The 20,981-nt window shown below is 40.0% G+C and overlaps 1 protein-coding gene across 1 annotated transcript in view; it reads left to right on the forward strand.

Annotated features, from left to right (window-relative positions):
* The first annotated feature begins 3,901 nt into the window (after window positions 1-3,901).
* Window positions 3,902-20,981, forward strand: part of LOC124607720 (glutaminase kidney isoform, mitochondrial-like) — a 177,042-nt gene continuing 159,962 nt past the window's right edge. The window contains exons 1-2 of the mRNA XM_047139931.1: window positions 3,902-4,001; window positions 9,005-9,150. Coding sequence (XP_046995887.1) covers window positions 3,902-4,001; window positions 9,005-9,150 — 246 coding nt within the window. The remainder of the gene's footprint in view (window positions 4,002-9,004; window positions 9,151-20,981) is intronic.

A 20,981-nucleotide genomic window follows, 5' to 3' on the forward strand; every position in this document is an offset into this window, starting at 1 on the left:
AAATTCTGGACCAACCTGTTGGAGCCACTGTTTGGCACAGTGCACAAGGGAGTCATCATCTTCAAACCTTGTTCCACGAAGATAGCCTTTTAGTTTCCCAAAGAGATGACAGTCACATGGAGCCAGGTCAGGACTGTTAGGTGGGTGTTTCATCATGAGCACACAGCAATAGCTTCTTCTCATTCTTAGGGGTGGGCTGAGAAGGTCAGTTGCAGCTGTGTCCCATGATTTTAAAGGTGCAGTTGGGAAAAAGAAGTGGTTGATTTGATGTTGATGCCCATTTTTCCTTCTGGCATTCCTTGCATGTTGCAAGTATCTTGCGAATCCACCACTGCATATTCTTAAAATGGCATATCATTTTTCATTTGAGAAAAACTTTCTTTCCACTGAAATGCACTTAACTCTTGTGTGTCAACCAAGCTGGTTTCTCAATAAATACTTCTGGGATACACACCAACCATTATGTGTCACCTGTTGTCCTACCTCTAAGTAGCACCCCTTTTCTGATGAGACAGAACTGCCTCACCTCTGCATTGTCTCAATCACAATAATGGCTTTTGATTTCCCACAATGTGGGTCATTGTCTTGTTAAACAACAATGTTCATAGACTAAAGTGGTTCCCTTTGAGATCTTCTTTGACTCCTTCTGTTAGGCCCATGGGGAAAAGTGACAAGACAAGGCATCTGTGATGATGTTGGAACTGCCAGGAACATGTCATATTGAGAAATCATATTCCTGGAGTGTAAGCACCCAGCATGCCAGTCTGTCCTGCAGAAGTTTCACCATAAGTAAAAACTGTAGTGCAGTGTGATCCATTAGAATCACACTTTCCTGATGAATAAAAAGAATGTGAACTTCTGGAAACCCCAGACAGTGGTCAGGGCTTCCAGTTCTGTGACAGAGCTGTTTTGTTCAGATTTCTTTAATGTGTAACAACCAAATGCATCACTAGTTGACCATGTTGCACCACCCACCTGATACAGAACCACTCCAAGCTCTGTTTGTTACCATACAGAAATCAGCAGTCATGTCCAAATGTGCAAATATCAAAGCTGAAACTAGAGCTGATTTTAATGTTTGAAACTCTGTTCCTGCTTATCATTCCAGATTCAGGTGGCTGCGTTCTCATAAGTATACAAAGGTGTGGTGTAACTATGCTTTCCACCAAGACAAAATGCTTATAAAAATTCACAAGACCTAAATATCCTCTGGGTTGTTTCTTTTGTAGAGGATTGTAGAAAATCTCATATGTCCTCTGTTTGTAGGGCCAGGTGAGATTGCTTCCTTGAAATGATGTGGCTGCAGAATTTTACCTCTAGAACCCCAAGTTTGGATTTTTTCAAGTTCATCATGAGCCCATGTATATGGAATGCAGTCAATAGCTGGCGGAGCATGACAGAGTGGTCTTCCCATGTGCTTTCTTCTATCAAGATGTTGTCTATATAACACATGACATGCCTACATAATGACTCATTTAGTACATAGTCTAGGGCTCTGATGAAGGCTTCTGAAGAAATAGTAAGCCCAAACAGCAAAAACTAAAAATGGTAACAGAGATCAAACACAAGAAAGGCTGTAAAACTGCAGCAGGATGGATTGAGTTCTACTTGCCAATAGCTTATTGCAAGTCATCTGAGGAGAACACTTGTTTTCCATGGACTTTATGGTTTATCCATTACGGTTTGATTATAATAGCTATTTTCCAGGAGTCAAGTACCAAGTGAAGTGTACCATCCAATTTCAGGACATTGAGAAGGGGATTGTAGAAGGATGTTATGACTGGCCCATTTACACCTTATGGTTTGATTATAGTAGCTATTTTCCAGAAGTCAAGTACCAGGTGAAGTATACCACCTCATTTCAGGGCAACAAGGAGGGAATTGTCGAAGGATGTTATGACTGGCTCATTTACACCTTGACTGAGCACTGACCATGTTTATTCAGACACCTTGCATTTGTAAGCTTTGGTATGGAGTACAGTCAAATAAAGAGCAGCTTATGATCTTTCATCCTGAACTTATATTGAAAGCCCTTCATTGTATCAAGCGAGGATGAGAACACCTCAGCATTGTCCCTCAGTGCATTCATCAGTATGATGTTCTCATTATCAATGATGTCTCTGACACCATTAATCTTATTCATGATGGTAGCGCCTACTTCCTCTTCACTTAGCTGACACTATCTGATTGTTATTGGTGTACTGTTTCAAAATGTGTACTCACTGAAACTTCTTTGTGCAGGACAATTTTGCCATGACATAGATTCAAGAAAGCCTGAAACTCCCACACAAAATTCATGCCCAGTACTACATTGACAGAGAGTTTATTAATGACTAGAAAGTTCCATTTGAGTGTGTGATCTTGGCACTCAAATTCAAGGTGGACCTGCCTTGTGATTTGTGTGGTCTTTCTTGCAATAGCTCCTTTTATCTTTGTCTTCTGTAGTTGCAGAATAGGCCAAGTGATCTTTTCCAAACATGTTTCAAGTGCCTTTGTTGTAGAGACCTGGCTGCTGCTATCTACACAGCTAGTGTAGATACCTTGAAGCTGGTGTACCATGCCATGTTTGAGTCTGTCTTGAGCTATGGCCTAATCTTCTGAGGAAAGAGCTCTGATTCTCTCACAATTTTCAAATTACAAAAACAAGTAGTAAGAATAATGAAATGTAAAAAAAGAACTAAACACTGTAAACCACTATTTCAACCGCTAAAAATCCTGCCACTGCCATGCTTCTATATATTGGAACTAGCTTGTTTTACAGTACAGCACTTGGATGCCCTCAACAGAAATCCAGACTGCCACACACATGACATCAGAAACAAAACACAGTTGCAAATTGTAGCCCACAACACAAAATTATATGCGAATGGGGTTAAATGTATGGGCATTAAAATATACAACCACTTCCCAACAGACATAAAAACAAAAAAACATAATGAGAACTAAATTAAAGGAATTACTACTAAATCACTGTTTCTATTCTGTACATGAATTTCTTGAAACAAATTTTTAATTACTTGCAATAAGCTGTTTATTCAATTGTAGATGTTTCTACTTAGTAAGATAATTTAATTATTGTATCTTATCTATTTTCTGTCTGTATCTCATATAGTAACGTTAGGTGACTCACCCTGTATATTTTGCTTGAGGAAACATGTCTGGAGACCACACACAGCAGCATAATGGCATGTGGACAGCTAAGGATCCCCCCAAAGCTTATTAGCAATCACAGTTCTCACACTTTCCACCAATGTTTTTCCATTCTGCTGTCACTTTTCTCTTTTGCCACTCATTGTTTGTGGAAACTTAGCCAGGAGGATAACCCTGAAACGCCTCATCTGACAGTCCATTCAGACCACTAGTATGAGACACTGCACTCTAAAGGCTTGGCAGCTCTTCTAGGATGTGCAGAAGTTTCGCCTGTTTTCATGCTAGTGAAAAGGAGTTCTCCTGATTAAAAGCAGATGCATTTAATGGAAAAAGTTACTGCACAAATGAAATGTTGGAGGGTGGGTTACCTACAATGCTACAGGCTATCTCCTAGCCACATATGTAAACAACATGCAATACATGTGTACAGTTGACAAATCAAACTGTATCAGAAAAAAATGAAGGAAAAGAGTCTCATATGCAAATTCAGTATACAAATAGGATAAAATGTGAGGAGAAAGGCCTGAAACAGTTTGCCACCTCACATCTTTCTTTCTCATTTATAGGAACATTGTTTTCATTGTTATGTTTTCCATTCCCACTTTCTTTTAATTTCCATCTTATGTTCTTCCAACCATTATCATTTGTTGCTTTTCCTGATAATCTAACCACGTAATACATATCTTGAAAACATATGTAATTTTCTTTCTACGTGACTCCTGATGTGGGGTGTTTTTCTTTTAGTAACAAAATGGGTGGAAATGCTTACTTCCAAATAAAGTCTTTGCTAGCAACATTTCCACTTACTGTAAAATTTCCATTTACTGTAACTATACTTTTCAATTTTGAATGTAACTTTTTTTACCTTTTTTAGTGAAAAGTTTAGTGTCAACGTTATTATAATACTGATCTCACACTGACTACCATTTAGCCTCTTGAACACTTCCTTTGCATTACTTACATAAAATTTTCTAGCAGAATCATTTTAATATATGATGTGGACTGAATCTGTTCACCTGGGACTACACCACAGACTGCCCTTTTACATTCTTCAGTTTCCTCATTAACAGTAGTTATCATAGTATTAAAGACACTCTTATTTTCATTAATATCTTTATTTGGTTCAACCTGAAGGGTTTCAATTGTGCTCACTCTGCTAACAATTTATCCCTTATTAACTTTTGTCCCCGATAAAATCAACAGTAGTCTTTTAAACTTTTTAAGTATCCCCAGCAGATGTTGCTGTTTTTCCAGTGAGAGCTGCTTCCATCTTATCAAATGTAATTTTAGTGTCCTATGATATTGCTTGATATCCTTCCTTAATTCATCAAGTTTCTTTGTTAGCCTCCCTAGCAGAACCTTCTGATTTGTTGTCGTTATCCCTAGCAGATGCTTCTTTTTTTATTGTTATTCTCCTTTATATCCTTCCTTATTTCATGAAACTCCCTTCCGGGGGCTGATTTCCCTCTCTCTCACAAACAGCATTATATCTTGTAACATTTCCTTTGTACTAGTGCTCTAGTGCTACTGAGTACCCCCATCAGTAATATTTTTTTGTTAAATCTGCCTTCTCTTGAGCAAGTTTTTGCACTTCATTTTTCTCTAAATGTCTAAACTTATTTTAGCTCATCTCCAAGACAATACACACCTCATTACTTAATTAAATAGTGAAAAGCCAATATGGAATAACAACAATATCATGAAAAGGTTAGACTGCTACTACCACCATTACTGAGGTCATTATAGTTGTTGTTGTTTGGCATGTCACTGTCCAGTGCAGCATGGAGGTCATGTTTGTATGGCTGCCACATCATAGTTTGCAGGCGAACATCCACATACTGCTACAATAGTTTACTGTTGAACATCTATGAGAAGTAAAAGCCAACTGTTAAGTTTTTCAAATAAATTGAATGGACACTGTCATTACTTTAACACATGGCCTATTCATGTAACACTTAATTCACTGTTAAGTTGATGCATTGTTGTCATTCTAACTAACACAGGTTCCTCGTCTGAAACTCGGCCATGAACTGACTGTCTTGTGATCAAGAATTGGGCCCTCGTGTATCATCACAACAAAAGGCCTTGAAACTGTACATTGTTTGAAATTAAATTTACAGAAATTAAAATTGAAACTTAACTCATTAAATTAACTGAATACATAAAAAAAATTGGTTCCTCTTAACAGTTTCTTCTACTGCAGGGGTTAAGCCAAATTATTTGTTTAAATCATGAATTTAACAAATATATTTACACAAACAATACTTTTAAGAAAATTGTTAATTACTTTGCAATTAATTAAGGTCTGGCTTTGCTAACATATTTTAGAATAGAGTCAAATAAATCCTTTAAGAATACTATTAGCTGTCCTTCCAAATGTTTATGCATAGTACAGAATTCATATTTGTTTATAGGTCAACAACAGAATTTAAGCTACAAAACAATTACTGATTTCACCCTATAACAAAAGATGATAACTAGGAATAATTGAAATAAATTAGAAAATCAATTACATACATAAAACTAATAACAAAATTAGATCACGTGTTATATTCTTTAAAACTGAGGGCCAACCTTTCTCTCATATGAAAATACAGATTATATCGATGTATGTAAATGGTAATTAGACATGAAAACATGAATTTTAAGGAGGCAGATGGCAAAACATGAGGGGAAGTAAAAATATCCCAGCTTGCTTCATCACAAGTTGAGTCTAATTGTTTAAATCTACCTCTTCATCTATACTCCACAAGCCACTTTCCAATGCATGGTTGAGTGTAAAACTATGATTACCCCTGCCTTTGTCGCATTCAAGAATGCTCTGTGAGAAGCAAACTATCTATAAACCTTTGTATGAGTTTGTACTTATTTGATTTGACTGCTACTGGTAATTTACAAGATATATGTCTATGGAAGTTATACTTGGATGAACTCTTCTGTGAACATAAGTCTCAGAATATTAACAGTAACCTACTCTACTATGCACAACATTTCAGGTGGAGGAGCGCTTCTGTTGCACTCTTGTACTTGTTCAATGAAAGTGTTGTGAAACATGCTACTCTTCTGAAGGCTTTTAACATCTTTCCAATCAACCCTATCTAGTAAGCGAACCAGACCACAAGCAATACTCAACAATCAGTCAAACAAGTGTTTTGGAATCCACCTCCTTCATGACTAAACAACATTTCCTAGGGATCTGTCAGATGAATCTCAGTCTGTCATTTGATTTTGGTACAACTAGTTTTATTTGGAGTTTCTACTTTAGACTGTTCCACACAAGCGCTCCTAGGCATTTTATGGTTGTTACTGTTCCCAGGGTTTGATTGTCAGTTTTGTAACCAAAGAATAATACACAGTATACTATGTACATTATGCTTAATTTATATATTTTGAGAGTCAACTGCCAGCCTATGAGGCTGCCAGGATTTCTTACATTTTGCTACTGCTATCTGGCCTCACAAATTCACTATATACAACAGCATTTTTCACTAATAGGATCACCAAGCCTTTGTCATATTATCAACTTGATATGAGTACCATGTGAATGTGGGGCACAGAATGCAAATTTGTATGATGATGGGGGAAAATATCTTGTGTTAACTTCTCTACCAAACACATATTTATGTCAGTGTGTTACTTTATACCTTTATACAGTAATAATTAGTTTTAGAGATTGGGAACATCATTTTACCCTGTCTGTGCTAATAATAAAGGAACATAGTTTTTGTTCTAGGTTCATAAAAACAAAATATAGATTCTTATTATTATGAGTAATGATTACAAGGAGGATACAATGATGCATTGAACTGCAAATTACATTCTGCCTTCTATTGATTCTAATTGCTGTCTTTGTTCACATTGCAAGAAGTATTGAGGAATAATGGAATCAAAAGATGTGCATTTCAATCTCCATTCTTTGTTTTAATAGTTATTTTGAAGCAGATAGCATATACATATATACAGGGTGGTCAAAAACAGTTTGAAGAGCTTATAAAAGTGTTGCAAAGTGTTTTGTGCTGAGAAAAAATTGTTAAGGGAAAAACTTGCACCATTTCCAAGTTAATTAGCATTGAAGTTAATCATTCAGGGTGTTGCATGCACAAATTGCCAGAGATACTGTCGCCAAACTTGTCCTTCCTTTGGTTTCATAAAACTGAACAATAGAACAATACATAAATTAGACAGCAAGGATCAAACCTGAGCCAAAGTTTGAGCAGTCTCCTGTGCTATGATGTAACAACCTGATTGTCAACATTCAATGCTAATTTATTCATAAATGGCGGAATATATTGACTTTTCCTCTTAACAATTATTTATCTGCATAAAGTACCATGAAACACCCTAACAAGTTTTTCAGATTGCTTCTGACCACTCTTATATGCTTCACAATATCTACACTCCTGGAAATGGAAAAAAGAACACATTGACACCGGTGTGTCAGACCCACCATACTTGCTCTGGACACTGCGAGAGGGCTGTACAAGCAATGATCACAAGCACGGCACAGCGGACACACCAGGAACCGCGGTGTTGGCCGTCGAATGGCGCTAGCTGCGCAGCATTTGTGCACCACCGCCGTCAGTGTTAGCCAGTTTGCCGTGGCATACGGAGCTCCATCGCAGTCTTTAACACTGGTAGCATGCCGCAACAGCGTGGACGTGAACCGTATGTGCAGTTGGCGGACTTTGAGCGAGGGCATATAGTGGGCATGCGGGAGGCCGGGTGGACGTACCGCCGAATTGCTCAACACGTGGGGCGTGAGGTCTCCACAGTACATCGATGTTGTCGCCAGTGGTCGGCGGAAGGGGCACGTGCCCGTCGACCTGGGACCGGACCGCAGCGATGCACGGATGCACGCCAAGACCGTAGGATCCTACGCAGTGCCGTAGGGGACCACACCGCCACTTCCCAGCAAATTAGGGACACTGTTGCTCCTGGGGTATCGGTGAGGACCATTCGCAACCGTCTCCATGAAGCTGGGCTACGGTCCCGCACACCGTTAGGCCATCTTCCGCTCATGCCCCAACATCGTGCAGCCCGCCTCCAGTGGTGTCGCGACAGGCGTGAATGGAGGGACGAATGGAGACGTGTCGCCTTCAGCGATGAGAGTCGCTTCTGCCTTGGTGCCAATGATGGTCGTATGTGTGTTTGGCGCCATGCAGGTGAGCGCCACAATCAGGACTGCATACGACCGAGGCACACAGGGCCAACACCCGGCATCATGGTGTGGGGACCGATCTCCTACACTGGCTGTACACCACTGGTGATCGTCGAGGGGACACTGAATAGTGCATGGTACATCCAAACCATCATCGAACCCATCGTTCTACCATTCCTAGACCGGCAAGGGAACTTGCTATTCCAACAGGACAATGCACGTCCGCATGTATCCCGTGCCACCCAACGTGCTCTAGAAGGTGTAAGTCAACTACCCTGGCCAGCAAGATCTCCGGATCTGTCCCCCATTGAGCATGTTTGGGACTGGATGAAGCGTCGTCTCACGCGGTCTGCACGTCCAGCACGAACGCTGGTCCAACTGAGGCGCCAGGTGGAAATGGCATGGCAAGCCGTTCCACAGGACTGCATCCAGCATCTCTACGATCGTCTCCATGGGAGAATAGCAGCCTGCATTGCTGCGAAAGGTGGATGTACACTGTACTAGTGCCGACATTGTGCATGCTCTGTTGCCTGTGTCTATGTGCCTGTGGTTCTGTCAGTGTGATCATGTGATGTATCTGACCCCAGGGATGTGTCAATAAAGTTTCCCCTTCCTGGGACAATGAATTCACGGTGTTCTTATTTCAATTTCCAGGAGTGTATAAAAAAGTCTTGGTTTTATAATGTGACATATCAGTTTCTATTTCTTTCAGGTTGGTTGCTCCCTGTGCTCCCTTGATCAAGAAGGCTTATTACAAAGAACTTATTCTACCAGAATTTAGAGCTTTTACAAATGATTTGGAAGAACTGTACAACAAATGTAAAACAATAACTGATGGCCACGTAAGTGTGCATTGTAACTAAGGGACAGAAAAAAATATTTGCTTCCATGATTTTTGCCACTTCTGGGAAAATACTGTGATGCTATACTCAAAACTGATGATAATCTAGGCACTGAACAAGTATAAAATTGCTTTCTGCCAATGAACATCACAGATTGGACAAAGAAACACTGATTTAGGATGGAGGATATTTGTAGTGTAAAGAATAATAAATATGGAATGTGTGTTGTGGTCTTCAGTCCAGAGACTGCTTTGATGCAACTTACCATGCTACTCTATCCTGTGCAAGCCTCTTCATCTCTGAATAACTACTGCAACCTACATCCTTCTGAATCTGCTTAGCGTATTCATCTCTTGGTCTCCCTCTACAATTTTTACCCTCCATGCTTCCCTCCAGTACTAAATTGGTGATTCCTTGATGGCTCAGAATTTGTTCTAGCCAACTGACCTCTTCTTCTAGTCAAGTTGTGCCACAAATTTCTCTTCTCCTGAATTCTAATCAGTACCACTTCATTAGTTACATGATCTACTCATCTAATCTTGAGCATTCTTCTGTAGCACCACATTTTGAAAGCTTCTGTTCTGTACTTGTCTAAACTGTTTATCATCCATGTTTCACTTCCATACATGGCTACACTCCATACGAATACTTTCAGAAAAGACTTTCTGACACTTAAATCTATACTCAATGTTAAAAATTTCTCTTTTTCAGAAATGCTTACCTTACCATAGCCACTCTACAAGTCTACATTTTTTATCCTCTCTACTTCGACCATCATCAGTTATTTTGTTACCCAAATAGCAAAACTCATGTACTACATTAAGTGTCACATTTCCTAATCTAATACACTCAGAATCACCTGATTTAATTGACTACTTTCCATTATCCTCATTTTGCTTTCGTTTGCTTCAACTCATATCCTCCTTTCAAGACACTGCTCATTGTGTTCAGCTGCTCTTACAGGTCCTTTGCTGTCTTTGGCAGAATTACAGTGTCACTGGCAAACCTCCAACTTTTAATTTCTTCTCCATGGATTTTAATCCCTGCTCCAAACTTTTGTTTTGTTTCCTTTACTGCTTGTTCAGTACACAGATTGAATAAGATCGGGGATAAACTACAAGCCTGTCTCAATCCCTTCTCAACCACTGCTTCCCTTTCATGCCCCTCGACTCTTATGGAAAGTAAAAATACAAAATAGTGGGAAAAAGCCAGTAATCATCACTGATGAAACTATGGGAATATCAGTAAAGTAGCTTTGATAACAAAAGAGGAAACACTTCCTTGATGGTCCACAATTATTTATTTATTTATTCACAAACCAGCCTCATAGGCTATCATCAGATAACTGCTGAATGTTGCAACCACAAATAAAATGACATGTGAGTAACAATGATATTAGTGATATATGCAGAGAGTTTTTATCAAGAAAAGCATCATATTTAAAAAAATCATATTGCCTCTAGAAGTCGAAAATCAGTCTGTGAAGAAAAAATTAATAACTGCAGAACATCAAGGAAGCAATTACTCTTTTGTTATAAATGTCAAATTTTGTTGAAGGTGATTGGGGAATTCAGTTAGTGTTATGAGGTAGCTTCAATTACCAGAGTAAAATACAGAGACTATATCAGCTTCCAGAATTACATATTTGTACTAAGGAAAAAAGAACAAGAAAGAAGGATGAGTTGATAGAAGACAGTCCAAAGGAAGTTGATGATAACTATATTGTTATTTTATTGTATTTTATGGTTTTATAGACAAGATTTTTGGTTTTATAGACAAAATCTTTGGTTTTCAAATAGTGTATTGAAATTTACACTGAAACTAAACTTGCCTTATGTGTGTTTTGTCATCTGATAATATTTTGGTAAAAAGCTGTGGCAGATTTCTTGTTGCATGCTCTTGCATCCACTGAAAGTTGCTGTCTTTATTTGCAGGTTCATTTGCCAATCTCCCCAATGTCTCTCCAACTCCGCATCAACATACTATAGCAGAAATGTTCTATAGTAATTACAATGACTAGAACGAGTAATATTTAAGTTCAAATCTTATATAATTATTACTTCCAAGTTGTAATATGTAATATTCACAATTATAAGTTCCCTTCATCTTTATCACAGCAGTCATTAACATTACATCAAACAACAGAGATAATAAAAATTAGAGATAATACAATGATTATGTTTGCTTTTCTTATGCATGGAGTAATGTCTTTGGTTCTTACTCATAGCACAGTATCTGATGCAGTTACTTCTGGAATAAAAAGTGTTGCTACAAGATGATGATAGTGTTGGTTTGACACACAATTGGAAGGTATTAATTCCTTGTAGTAATTTCTTTTGTGAAATGAATATGGATAAACGTGATAAAATAGTGAACTTTGAACAAGAATTAAAATCTGAAAATGATCTAAACACACACACACACACACACACACACACACACAGAGAGAGAGAGAGAGAGAGAGAGAGAGAGAGAGAGAGGGAGAGAAGATGATAGATAAGAAAATTCTATCTTTAGACAGTTCTAAAGTTTATGATAAAAAGGAGAAAAGCTGTTGAAAAAATTAAAATAGTACAGCACATACCTACAGTTGGTTCATCACTGGCATAAAAAGGGTGAGCCATGCCACTCAAAAACACACAAAAATCTTCAGCCTAAAAGCTTAACCTGAAGTCCACTCAGTACTTAAAATTCTAAAAAATTTATCACACTCATCTTGTTATTTATTAAAATTGAGAGTGGGTCACCACTTATATTTGCTTCTGCTCTCTCATCACACTGTAAAATGCACTCTATAAAAATACAACATGTAGTGATTTGTTTACCACAGGTATAATAAACTGATAAGGGAGGGGGAGTAAGTGTCTCTCCCCAAATTGTGTAGCTATATGGTAGTGAACAGTGTCTTATTTGAGGCAGGTCAGCATTACCTCATCCCACGATGTGACAGGTACGAAGTACCACAGCTGGATAGTTGGCTTAACCAATTACAGTTGACTCTCCCTCACTGCCAAATCTTTACTCCCCCCCCCCAAGTGTATGGCTTTCTGTGTCAACAGTGAAATGGCAACCACTGGGAATGGCACACTGTGTCTCTGCAGCTCACCTTAGCTATTTTGTCGGCTTGCTCATTTTTCCAGATTCCCATCTGCCTTGGTCTTCAGCAGAATGGTATTTTCCCTCTTGTTGATGAAAGGCACAGCTGTTCAACATATTTTACATAATTTTCTATGCTGGGTACGTTTGCTCCAAGTGAATTGGAGTAGGTAAGAGATGTTTTGCTTTTGAAGATACTTCATCTGCATCCCTACCTTCAGGATAGTATGTGTGTCTGCAGAATTCATTGGGGACATAAATCTTAAGACATAAAAAGCTTTGAAAACAACAATTATGGTCATCCCATATTGATAAAATTTTGGTTTACAATGTAAATATTCCTTGTCAGCCATCAGTACCACTTTCTGATAAGAAATAATTGTATGAAATTAGCTCTAATAATACATTACATAATATCCAATACTACATGTTTCAAAATGAGACTAGCACTGGTAATTGTGATGATGGCTTCAAACTGAAATGATGTGAATGCCACAAAGGTAATAGTAAATTCCTAATAACAATGGAATTGAGACAAAATTATTGTGCTAGATGATCTTATATGGAAATTATAACTTAAACCTGGCATCATTACTCATAACATTGAATAAGAACAGATGATAAACAGAACTACTAAAAACTGGTGGTACTGATGGAAAAAACGAAAATTTCTGTTCCGACACTGACAATGTTGAGTGTTTATGGAAAAAGTTCAAGGCAATCGTAAAATGCGTTTTAGACAGGTACGTGCCGAGTAAAACTGTGATGGACGGGAAAAACCCACCGTGGTACAACAACAATGTTAGGAAACTACTGCGAAAGCAAAGAGAGCTCCACTCCAAGTTTAAACGCAGCCAAAACCTCTCAGACAAACAGAAGCTAAACGATGTCAAAGTTAGCGTAAGGAGGGCTATGCGTGAAGCGTTCATTGAATTCGAAAGTAAAATTCTATGTACCGACTTGACAGAAAATCCTAGGAAGTTCTGGTCTTACGTTAAATCAGTAAGTGGCTCGAAACAGCATATCCAGACACTATGGGATGATGATGGCATTGAAACAGAGGATGACACGCGTAAAGCTGAAATACTAAACACCTTTTTCCAAAGCTGTTTCACAGAGGAAGACCGCACTGCAGTTCCTTCTCTAAATCCTCGCACAAACAAAAAAATGGCTGACATCGAAATAAGTGTCCAAGGAATAGAAAAGCAACTGGAATCACTCAATAGAGGAAAGTCCACTGGACCTGACGGGATACCAATTCGATTCTACACAGAGTACGCGAAAGAACTTGCCCCCCTTCTAACAGCCGTGTACCGCAAGTCTCTAGAGGAACCGAGAGTTCCAAATGATTGGAAAAGATCACAGATAGTCCCAGTCTTCAAGAAGGGTCGTCGAGCAGATGCGCAAAACTATAGACCTATATCTCTTACGTCGATCTCTTGTAGAATTTTAGAACATGTTTTTTTGCTCGCGTATCATGTCATTTCTGGAAACCCAGAATCTACTATGTAGGAATCAACATGGATTCCGGAAACAGCGATCGTGTGAGACCCAACTCGCCTTATTTGTTCATGAGACCCAGAAAATATTAGATACAGGCTCCCAGGTAGATGCTATTTTTCTTGACTTCCGGAAGGCGTTCGATACAGTACCGCACTGTCGCCTGATAAACAAAGTAAGAGCCTACGGAATATCAGACCAGCTGTGTGGCTGGATTGAAGAGTTTTTAGCAAACAGAACACAGCATGTTGTTATCAATGGAGAGACGTCTACAGACGTTAAAGTAACCTCTGGCGTGCCACAGGGGAGTGTTATGGGACCATTGCTTTTCACAATATATATAAATGACTTAGTAGATAGTGTCGGAAGTTCCATGCGGCTTTTCGCGGATGATGCTGTAGTATACAGAGAAGTTGCAGCATTAGAAAATTGTAGCGAAATGCAGGAAGATCTGCAGCGGATAGGCACTTGGTGCAGGGAGAGGCAACTGACCCTTAACATAGACAAATATAATGTATTGCGAATACATAGAAAGAAGGATCCTTTATTGTATGATTATATGATAGCGGAACAAACACTGGTAGCAGTTACTTCTGTAAAATATCTGGGAGTATGCGTGCGGAACGATTTGAAGTGGAATGATCATATAAAATTAATTGTTGGTAAGGCGGGTACCAGGTTGAGATTCATTGGGAGAGTGCTTAGAAAATGTAGTCCATCAACAAAGGAGGTGGCTTACAAAACACTCGTTCGACCTATACTTGAGTATTGCTCATCAGTGTGGGATCCGTACCAGATCGGTCTGACGGAGGAGATAGAGAAGATCCAAAGAAGAGCAGCGCGTTTCGTCACAGGGTTATTTGGTAACCGTGATAGTGTTACGGAGATGTTTAATAAACTCAAGTGGCAGACTCTGCAAGAGAGGCGCTCTGCATCGCGGTGTAGCTTGCTCGCCAGGTTTCGAGAGGGTGCGTTTCTGGATGAGGTATCGAATATATTGCTTCCCCCTACTTATACCTCCCGAGGAGATCACGAATGTAAAATTAGAGAGATTAGAGCGCGCACGGAGGCTTTCAGACAGTCGTTCTTCCCGCAAACCATACGCGACTGGAACAGGAAAGGGAGGTAATGACAGTGGCACGTAAAGTGCCCTCCGCCACACACCGTTGGGTGGCTTGCGGAGTATCAATGTAGATGTAGATGTAGAAATCCATACCAAAAAACATTAGAAATTAGAAGCACCATGTAATAAAATGATACTCCACTAAAAAACTCTCTCAAAAAATTCAGTTTATGTCACCAACACATAGGCATTCACTTTGACTAGGATGAACACAATACTTCAAATAGACATTAATGGCAATAATAGGCATAGCTTGGACCAAACAATCATATATATCCATGACTAGTGAAGATACTATGGAAACAAAATCGGAATTAAAGTATGCCATGGATTATGTAACTTCTGCTTGCAAGACTAATTCAGTTCATCAACAATCACTACAAAGACCAATAAAAACAAAAATATTCTGAAAAGAATAGATTGCTACTCACCATATAGGAGAGATGATGAGTTGCAGCTGGGGACAACAAAAAGACTGTCAAACAAGTAAGCTTTCAGTCAAAAAGCCCGACATCAGAATCAGGTAACACACACACACACACACACACACACACACACACACACACACACACTCACACCCATGCAAATGTAACTCACACACATGTGACCACAGTCTCCGGCTGCTGAAGCCAGACTATGAGCAACAGAACATGATGGGAGAAGCAATCTGAGCGGTGGGATAAGGAGGAGGCTGGGTTGGGGAGGGGGAGGAATGGGAGAGTAGCGGTGGTGGATGGTAAATTGGCGTTTGTGGGAGCATACGAGGATAAAGTGGAGAGAGGTTAGAGCAGCTATGTGCAGTCAGAGGTTAGACGGAGGGCAGGAGGGGTGAGGGGTACTGGAAAAGGAGAGAAGTAAAAATATTGTGGGTGTGTTGGTGGAATGGAGGACAGTGTCTTGCTGGAGGGGGAACAGGGGAGGGGGTAGGTTTGTGTTGGACAATGATTAAGGAAGTATGATGTAAGGAGGGTTATGGGAAAATATGATATACAGTAGGCAGAGTTCCCACCAGTGTGATGCAGAAAAGCCGGTGTTGATAGGAAGGATCCAGATGGCACAGGCTGTGAAGCACCCATTAAAATGGAGAACATTGTGCTGGGCAGCATGCTCACCAACTGGGTGGTCCACTTGTTTCTTGGCCAGTTTTTCATGTGGACAGACAGCTCGTTGGTTGTCATACCCACTTAGAATGCAGCACATTGGTTGAAGCTTAGCTTGTAAATAACATAACTGATTTCAAAGGTAGCCTTGCCTCTGATGGGATAGGTGATGCTTGTGACTGGACTATAATAGGTGATGGTGCGAGGACATATGGGTCAGGCCTTGCATCTAGGGCTATTACAGGTATATGAGCCACAAGCAAAGGGTTGAGAACAGAGGTTGTGTAGGGATGAACAAGGATATTGTGTAGGTTTCATGGGTGGTGGAATACCATTGTGGGAGGGCTGGGAAGGTTAGTGGGTATGACACAGTCAAAACCCTGGCAGAGAATGTAATTCAGTTGCTCCAGTCCTGGGTGGTACTGAGTCATGAGGGTAAGGCTCCTCTGTGACTGGATGGTGGGACTTTGAGAGATGGGGAGTGCGGAAGAGGTAAGGCATGGGAGATCTGTTTCTGTACAAGAATGGGAGGGTAATTAAGGTCTGTGAAGGCCTTAGTGAGACCCTTTGTGTATTTTGAAGGGACTGATCATCACTATTTGTGATGGCCACAGGTGGCTATAGTGTATGGAAGGAACTTCTTAATATGAAAAGGGTGGCAGCTGTTGAAGGGATGTATTTCTGGTGCTTGATGTGTTTGTATAGATGGTGGCACTGATGTATCAATCTTTGAGGTGAAGGTCCAGATAAAAGAAGGTGGCTTGGGTGGCTTGTTGGGTTGAGGTAGAACAAGTGAAGCAAAGGGCGAGTAGGTTCTGAGGTTCTGGAGGAATCTGGAGATAGTGTCATCATCCCCAATCCAGATCATGAAGATGTTATCAATGAATCATAACCAGGTGAGGGGTTTGGGATTTTGGGTGGTTAGAAAGGGTTCCTATAGGTGGTTGATGAATAGTTTGGCATAGGATGGTGCCATGTGGGTGCCCATTGCTGTGCCCCAGATTTGTTTGTTGGTTGTTGGCCTTAAAGGGGCAAGTGCGGATATAGTTGGACATGGTGACTAGGAAGCACCTTCCATATGCATCAGTGCTGAAAAGTTTCCTTATCCCTAGCCAGAACCCAGTTTCACATGCTGTTCCTGCATTGCTGCTTGGCTAATGGAATCCCCTCAAATGGCCTTACCATCAAATGACGTATCTCCGGCTGTGACCCTCCTCTTTCCTCCATCTCTTCAGATTCTGTCATTCCTTAACCCTCACCACCATAGACCTGTAAAACTATCTCAATTGGGCCCAAAACCTCCTTGCAGTACCTCTTGTCCATTTGTTTTATTCTCCTCCTATGCAATCCCAAATTCCTGAGCCCCTATCTCACGCAATGAAACTTTTGCCCTCCAAGAACTAGAGTTGCATGCACAATGTGAACTCAAAGAAATCTCCAACCTGTTCACTTCCTGCTCCCACTTTTGACAGCCACTATCTGCCACCTTTACAACAACCACCAAACTGCCTCCACATTGCTTCGTAACTGACAAACCTTGTCTCACCAACCTATGACATTTACACCATCCTCAAAACTTCTGTAAAAAATCCAGAACCGAAACATACCCAAAACACAGTCATGAACCTTTTCATCCAAAAGCCTTAGCTCCATGGAAGTACCAGTCCTTCCCAAAGCCTCACCTTTTCCCCCACTCGCAAACTCAATCTTGCAAGACTTGTTAATCTCCACAAAAAGAACTACAGTCTACCACCTAAAACCTGATTCTAACCTTATAATCCTACCTATAGACAAAGGCTCCACCACTGTTGTTTCGAACCCAAGAATTACATGGCAGAGCCGGCCGGTGTGGCCGTGCGCTTCTAGGCGCTTCAGTCTGGAACCACGCTACCGCTACAGTCGCATGTTTGAATCCTGCCTCGGGCATGGATGTGTGTGATGTCCTTAGGTTAGTTAGGTTTAAGTAGTTCTAAGTTCTAGGGGACTGATGACCACAGATGTTAAGTCCCATAGTGCTCAGAGCCCCTTGATTACATGGCAGAAGGACTCTGCCAGCTGTCAGATTCATCCATTTACAAACCCTGCCACAGTGATCCCATTCCCAAAATCTAGCTAGAACTGCAGTCTCTCCTCAAATCCTCAGGACAGTCCCAGAACCTCCCTTGGAGTCTGTCTGTCTCCTCACTCCTACCACCCCCCACACTCCAACCTACTACATGCTTTCTAAAGTCCATAAACCCAACCACTCAGGATACCCCATTGTGACTGCTTACTGTGCCTCCACTGAGAGAATCTCAATTATTACTCACAACCTACCCTCCTGTATAAAAGATACCAAACATTTCCTCCACTGATACTCCACAGTTTCTTTATCACATGGTACCCTGCGCATCACTATTGATGCCACCTCACTTTACACTAACATCGCTAATGCCCATGGCGTTGCTGCTATTGAACATTACCTTTCCCAAGGTGCAGTGGATCCCAAACCTACAACCTCCTTCCTAGTTACTGTGACCGACTATATTGCCACCGACAGTTACTTCTCATTTGAAGGCATCACCTATAGTAAATCCACCTAGAAGAATACTTTCTAACCACCCAGCATCTCAAACCCCTCACCTGGTTCACATTTACACAAACAGCTTCCATCCATTCCACACCAAGAAATCCTTTCCATACAGCCTAGCCATCCATGGCTGTCCTGTTGCATCTGCAGTGACAAGAGGACCCTCTTGAGATACGCCAACCGTCTCACTGAGGCCTTCACAGACTGTATTTACCCTCACAATCTTGTACAAAAACATCTATAGTGGCTTTCCCACTGTCCAACCAAAGAGGAGCATTCCCCTTGTGACTCAGTTCCACCCAGGACTGGAGCAACTGAATCACATTCTTCACCAGTGTTTTGACTACCTCTCACCATGCCCATTATTCTTCCCACCCCACCCACAATGGTGTTTTGCTACCCACTGAATCTACACAATATCCTCGTACATCGCTACACAACCTACAAGTGTGGTCATGTAGCTGTGGCAATCTGCTTTCCTAATATTCCATTGATAGGCTGGGCAGCTGACAAACACACATTCAACATTACAACTGAGAATAATAGGAACAGGGCTGCATTCTACCAAAATAACAAAGTGGTTGACAGTTGAGCCTGGAAGGGGGATGTCATTAGTTTGCTTGTACGTGCAAGCACACTATGGCTCTAATAACAGCAGCTGTGAGTTCCAAACTATGTTTTAGCATTCTCCATTGCTGTGCAACACTGAGTTCACTTTGTAGGGTTATTATAGTCTTATCATTTTCTTAAGAAATTTCACAGTTAATTACACACACTGACAGAGTAACAAAGTGTATGAGAAGAGATCACAGCTATTGTCATCCACAGTTGACTGATAAGTGGCAGCAGAGGTAGTGGAACAATATGACAGCTGTGTACAGGACAAAAAGTGCGGCCACACTTGCTCTTTGGTTGCTGCTATAGTAACAGTCATATAGACAACTAGCTATCTATTGATTTGTTACTCTATTCCAGGAGTTCTTCTTTCCATGTGATGTGTTATGTTAAGCTAGGGTGCACCAAATAAATAGTATGCCTCCACTGTTTAATCATTGGTTATCATCATTTAGCACATTTAGACATTTCTAGCTACAGTCTCTGATATTATTTTACTGACACTGTTTTCTTATTGTGAACCCCAGCTGGGATGGTGGGCAGTGAAGTTGCCTGATATTGTCTTAACATCTGCTACTGACCACTCAGTGTACTCAGTTACTGTTTAACTAAAGTCTCTGTTTTGATCTGTCTACTCACATAATGCTTATTTCATTTTCATTCCAATTGAGGATAGCTGCTGAACTTATGCTCATATCTATCATTTCTGTCAGTTCAAATTACGTTCAAGCCAGTTCATTTGGTTCATTTGACATTAACACCTCAATATCTGAGTACAACATACAAATTTAAGATGACTCTTTGTTTTTTTACTTCTTATTCAGTGAGTGTGGTCAATCTGTACCTCCAGATGTCCTGGTTGTACATCCCCTTCTGCCCTTACTGTCCACTGTACATGTCGATAGCTGTTGGGATGCAGAGACAAAGACATTAAGCTCTGATTCAGTGCACCTAAACATTCTGTAACCAAGACTAAGCTTCCTGTCAGTCCATAATTGGGAAGGGGACAATGTAGACTTGAACACTTCCCCAGTTGACTCAAATAATTCAATAACCTAATATATTAATATGTTTGCTTGTATGGTCATCTTCTGCAGCAACTGTTATAATCAATTATTATTGGTTTTTCTGTCTTAAGCTTACTGCAATTAATTAAAGAGTATTTTACAACAGACATGTTCCACTTTTATTTACAAGGCATCTTTTGTGATTACTGATGTTTCTGCTTCTTGTTTACATACTCTGCAAACCAATGCTTCTTCCTTCATTGTTAGCAGAGGTTGAGGTCAAAAGAAACTTGGTTGTACATTCACTCTTGGCAATTTTTCACTTTATAAAATAAAAAATGAAAAATAAAAATAACAAAATAAATGCCACAAGTGAATGTACAACCAAGTTTCTTTTGAGTTCAGCTTCAGCTAACAATGAAGGTAAAAGCAGTGATTTGCACAATATGCAAACAAGAATCAGAAACAACAATGACCACAGAAGATGCTTTGTAAATAAAAGCAAATCACATCTGGTGTAAAAATAACATCAGTAAACTTAAGACAGAAAAAACAGTAATAATAGTAATTGATCCTAATACATTAAATCTAAGAGTTTATATGAAGCTACCCTTCAGTGGAATAGAAGGAGTTTCTCAACAAAATGTTCTTTAATTTGGTCTTAATCTCCACCATAATGTTCAGTGGTACCCAAATATCTGACTTATTTCTGTACTATTGTTAATGAAATGGATCACGCAGATCATATTAAATAAAGTGGATGAGTAGATAAAATGGAAAAAAAGGCTCTTTGGAAGAAGGAAAATTATAGTGTAGAAAAC

Source organism: Schistocerca americana, chromosome 1 (assembly GCF_021461395.2).
Source record: "Schistocerca americana isolate TAMUIC-IGC-003095 chromosome 1, iqSchAmer2.1, whole genome shotgun sequence".
In the NCBI taxonomy this organism is placed as follows: domain Eukaryota; kingdom Metazoa; phylum Arthropoda; class Insecta; order Orthoptera; family Acrididae; genus Schistocerca; species Schistocerca americana.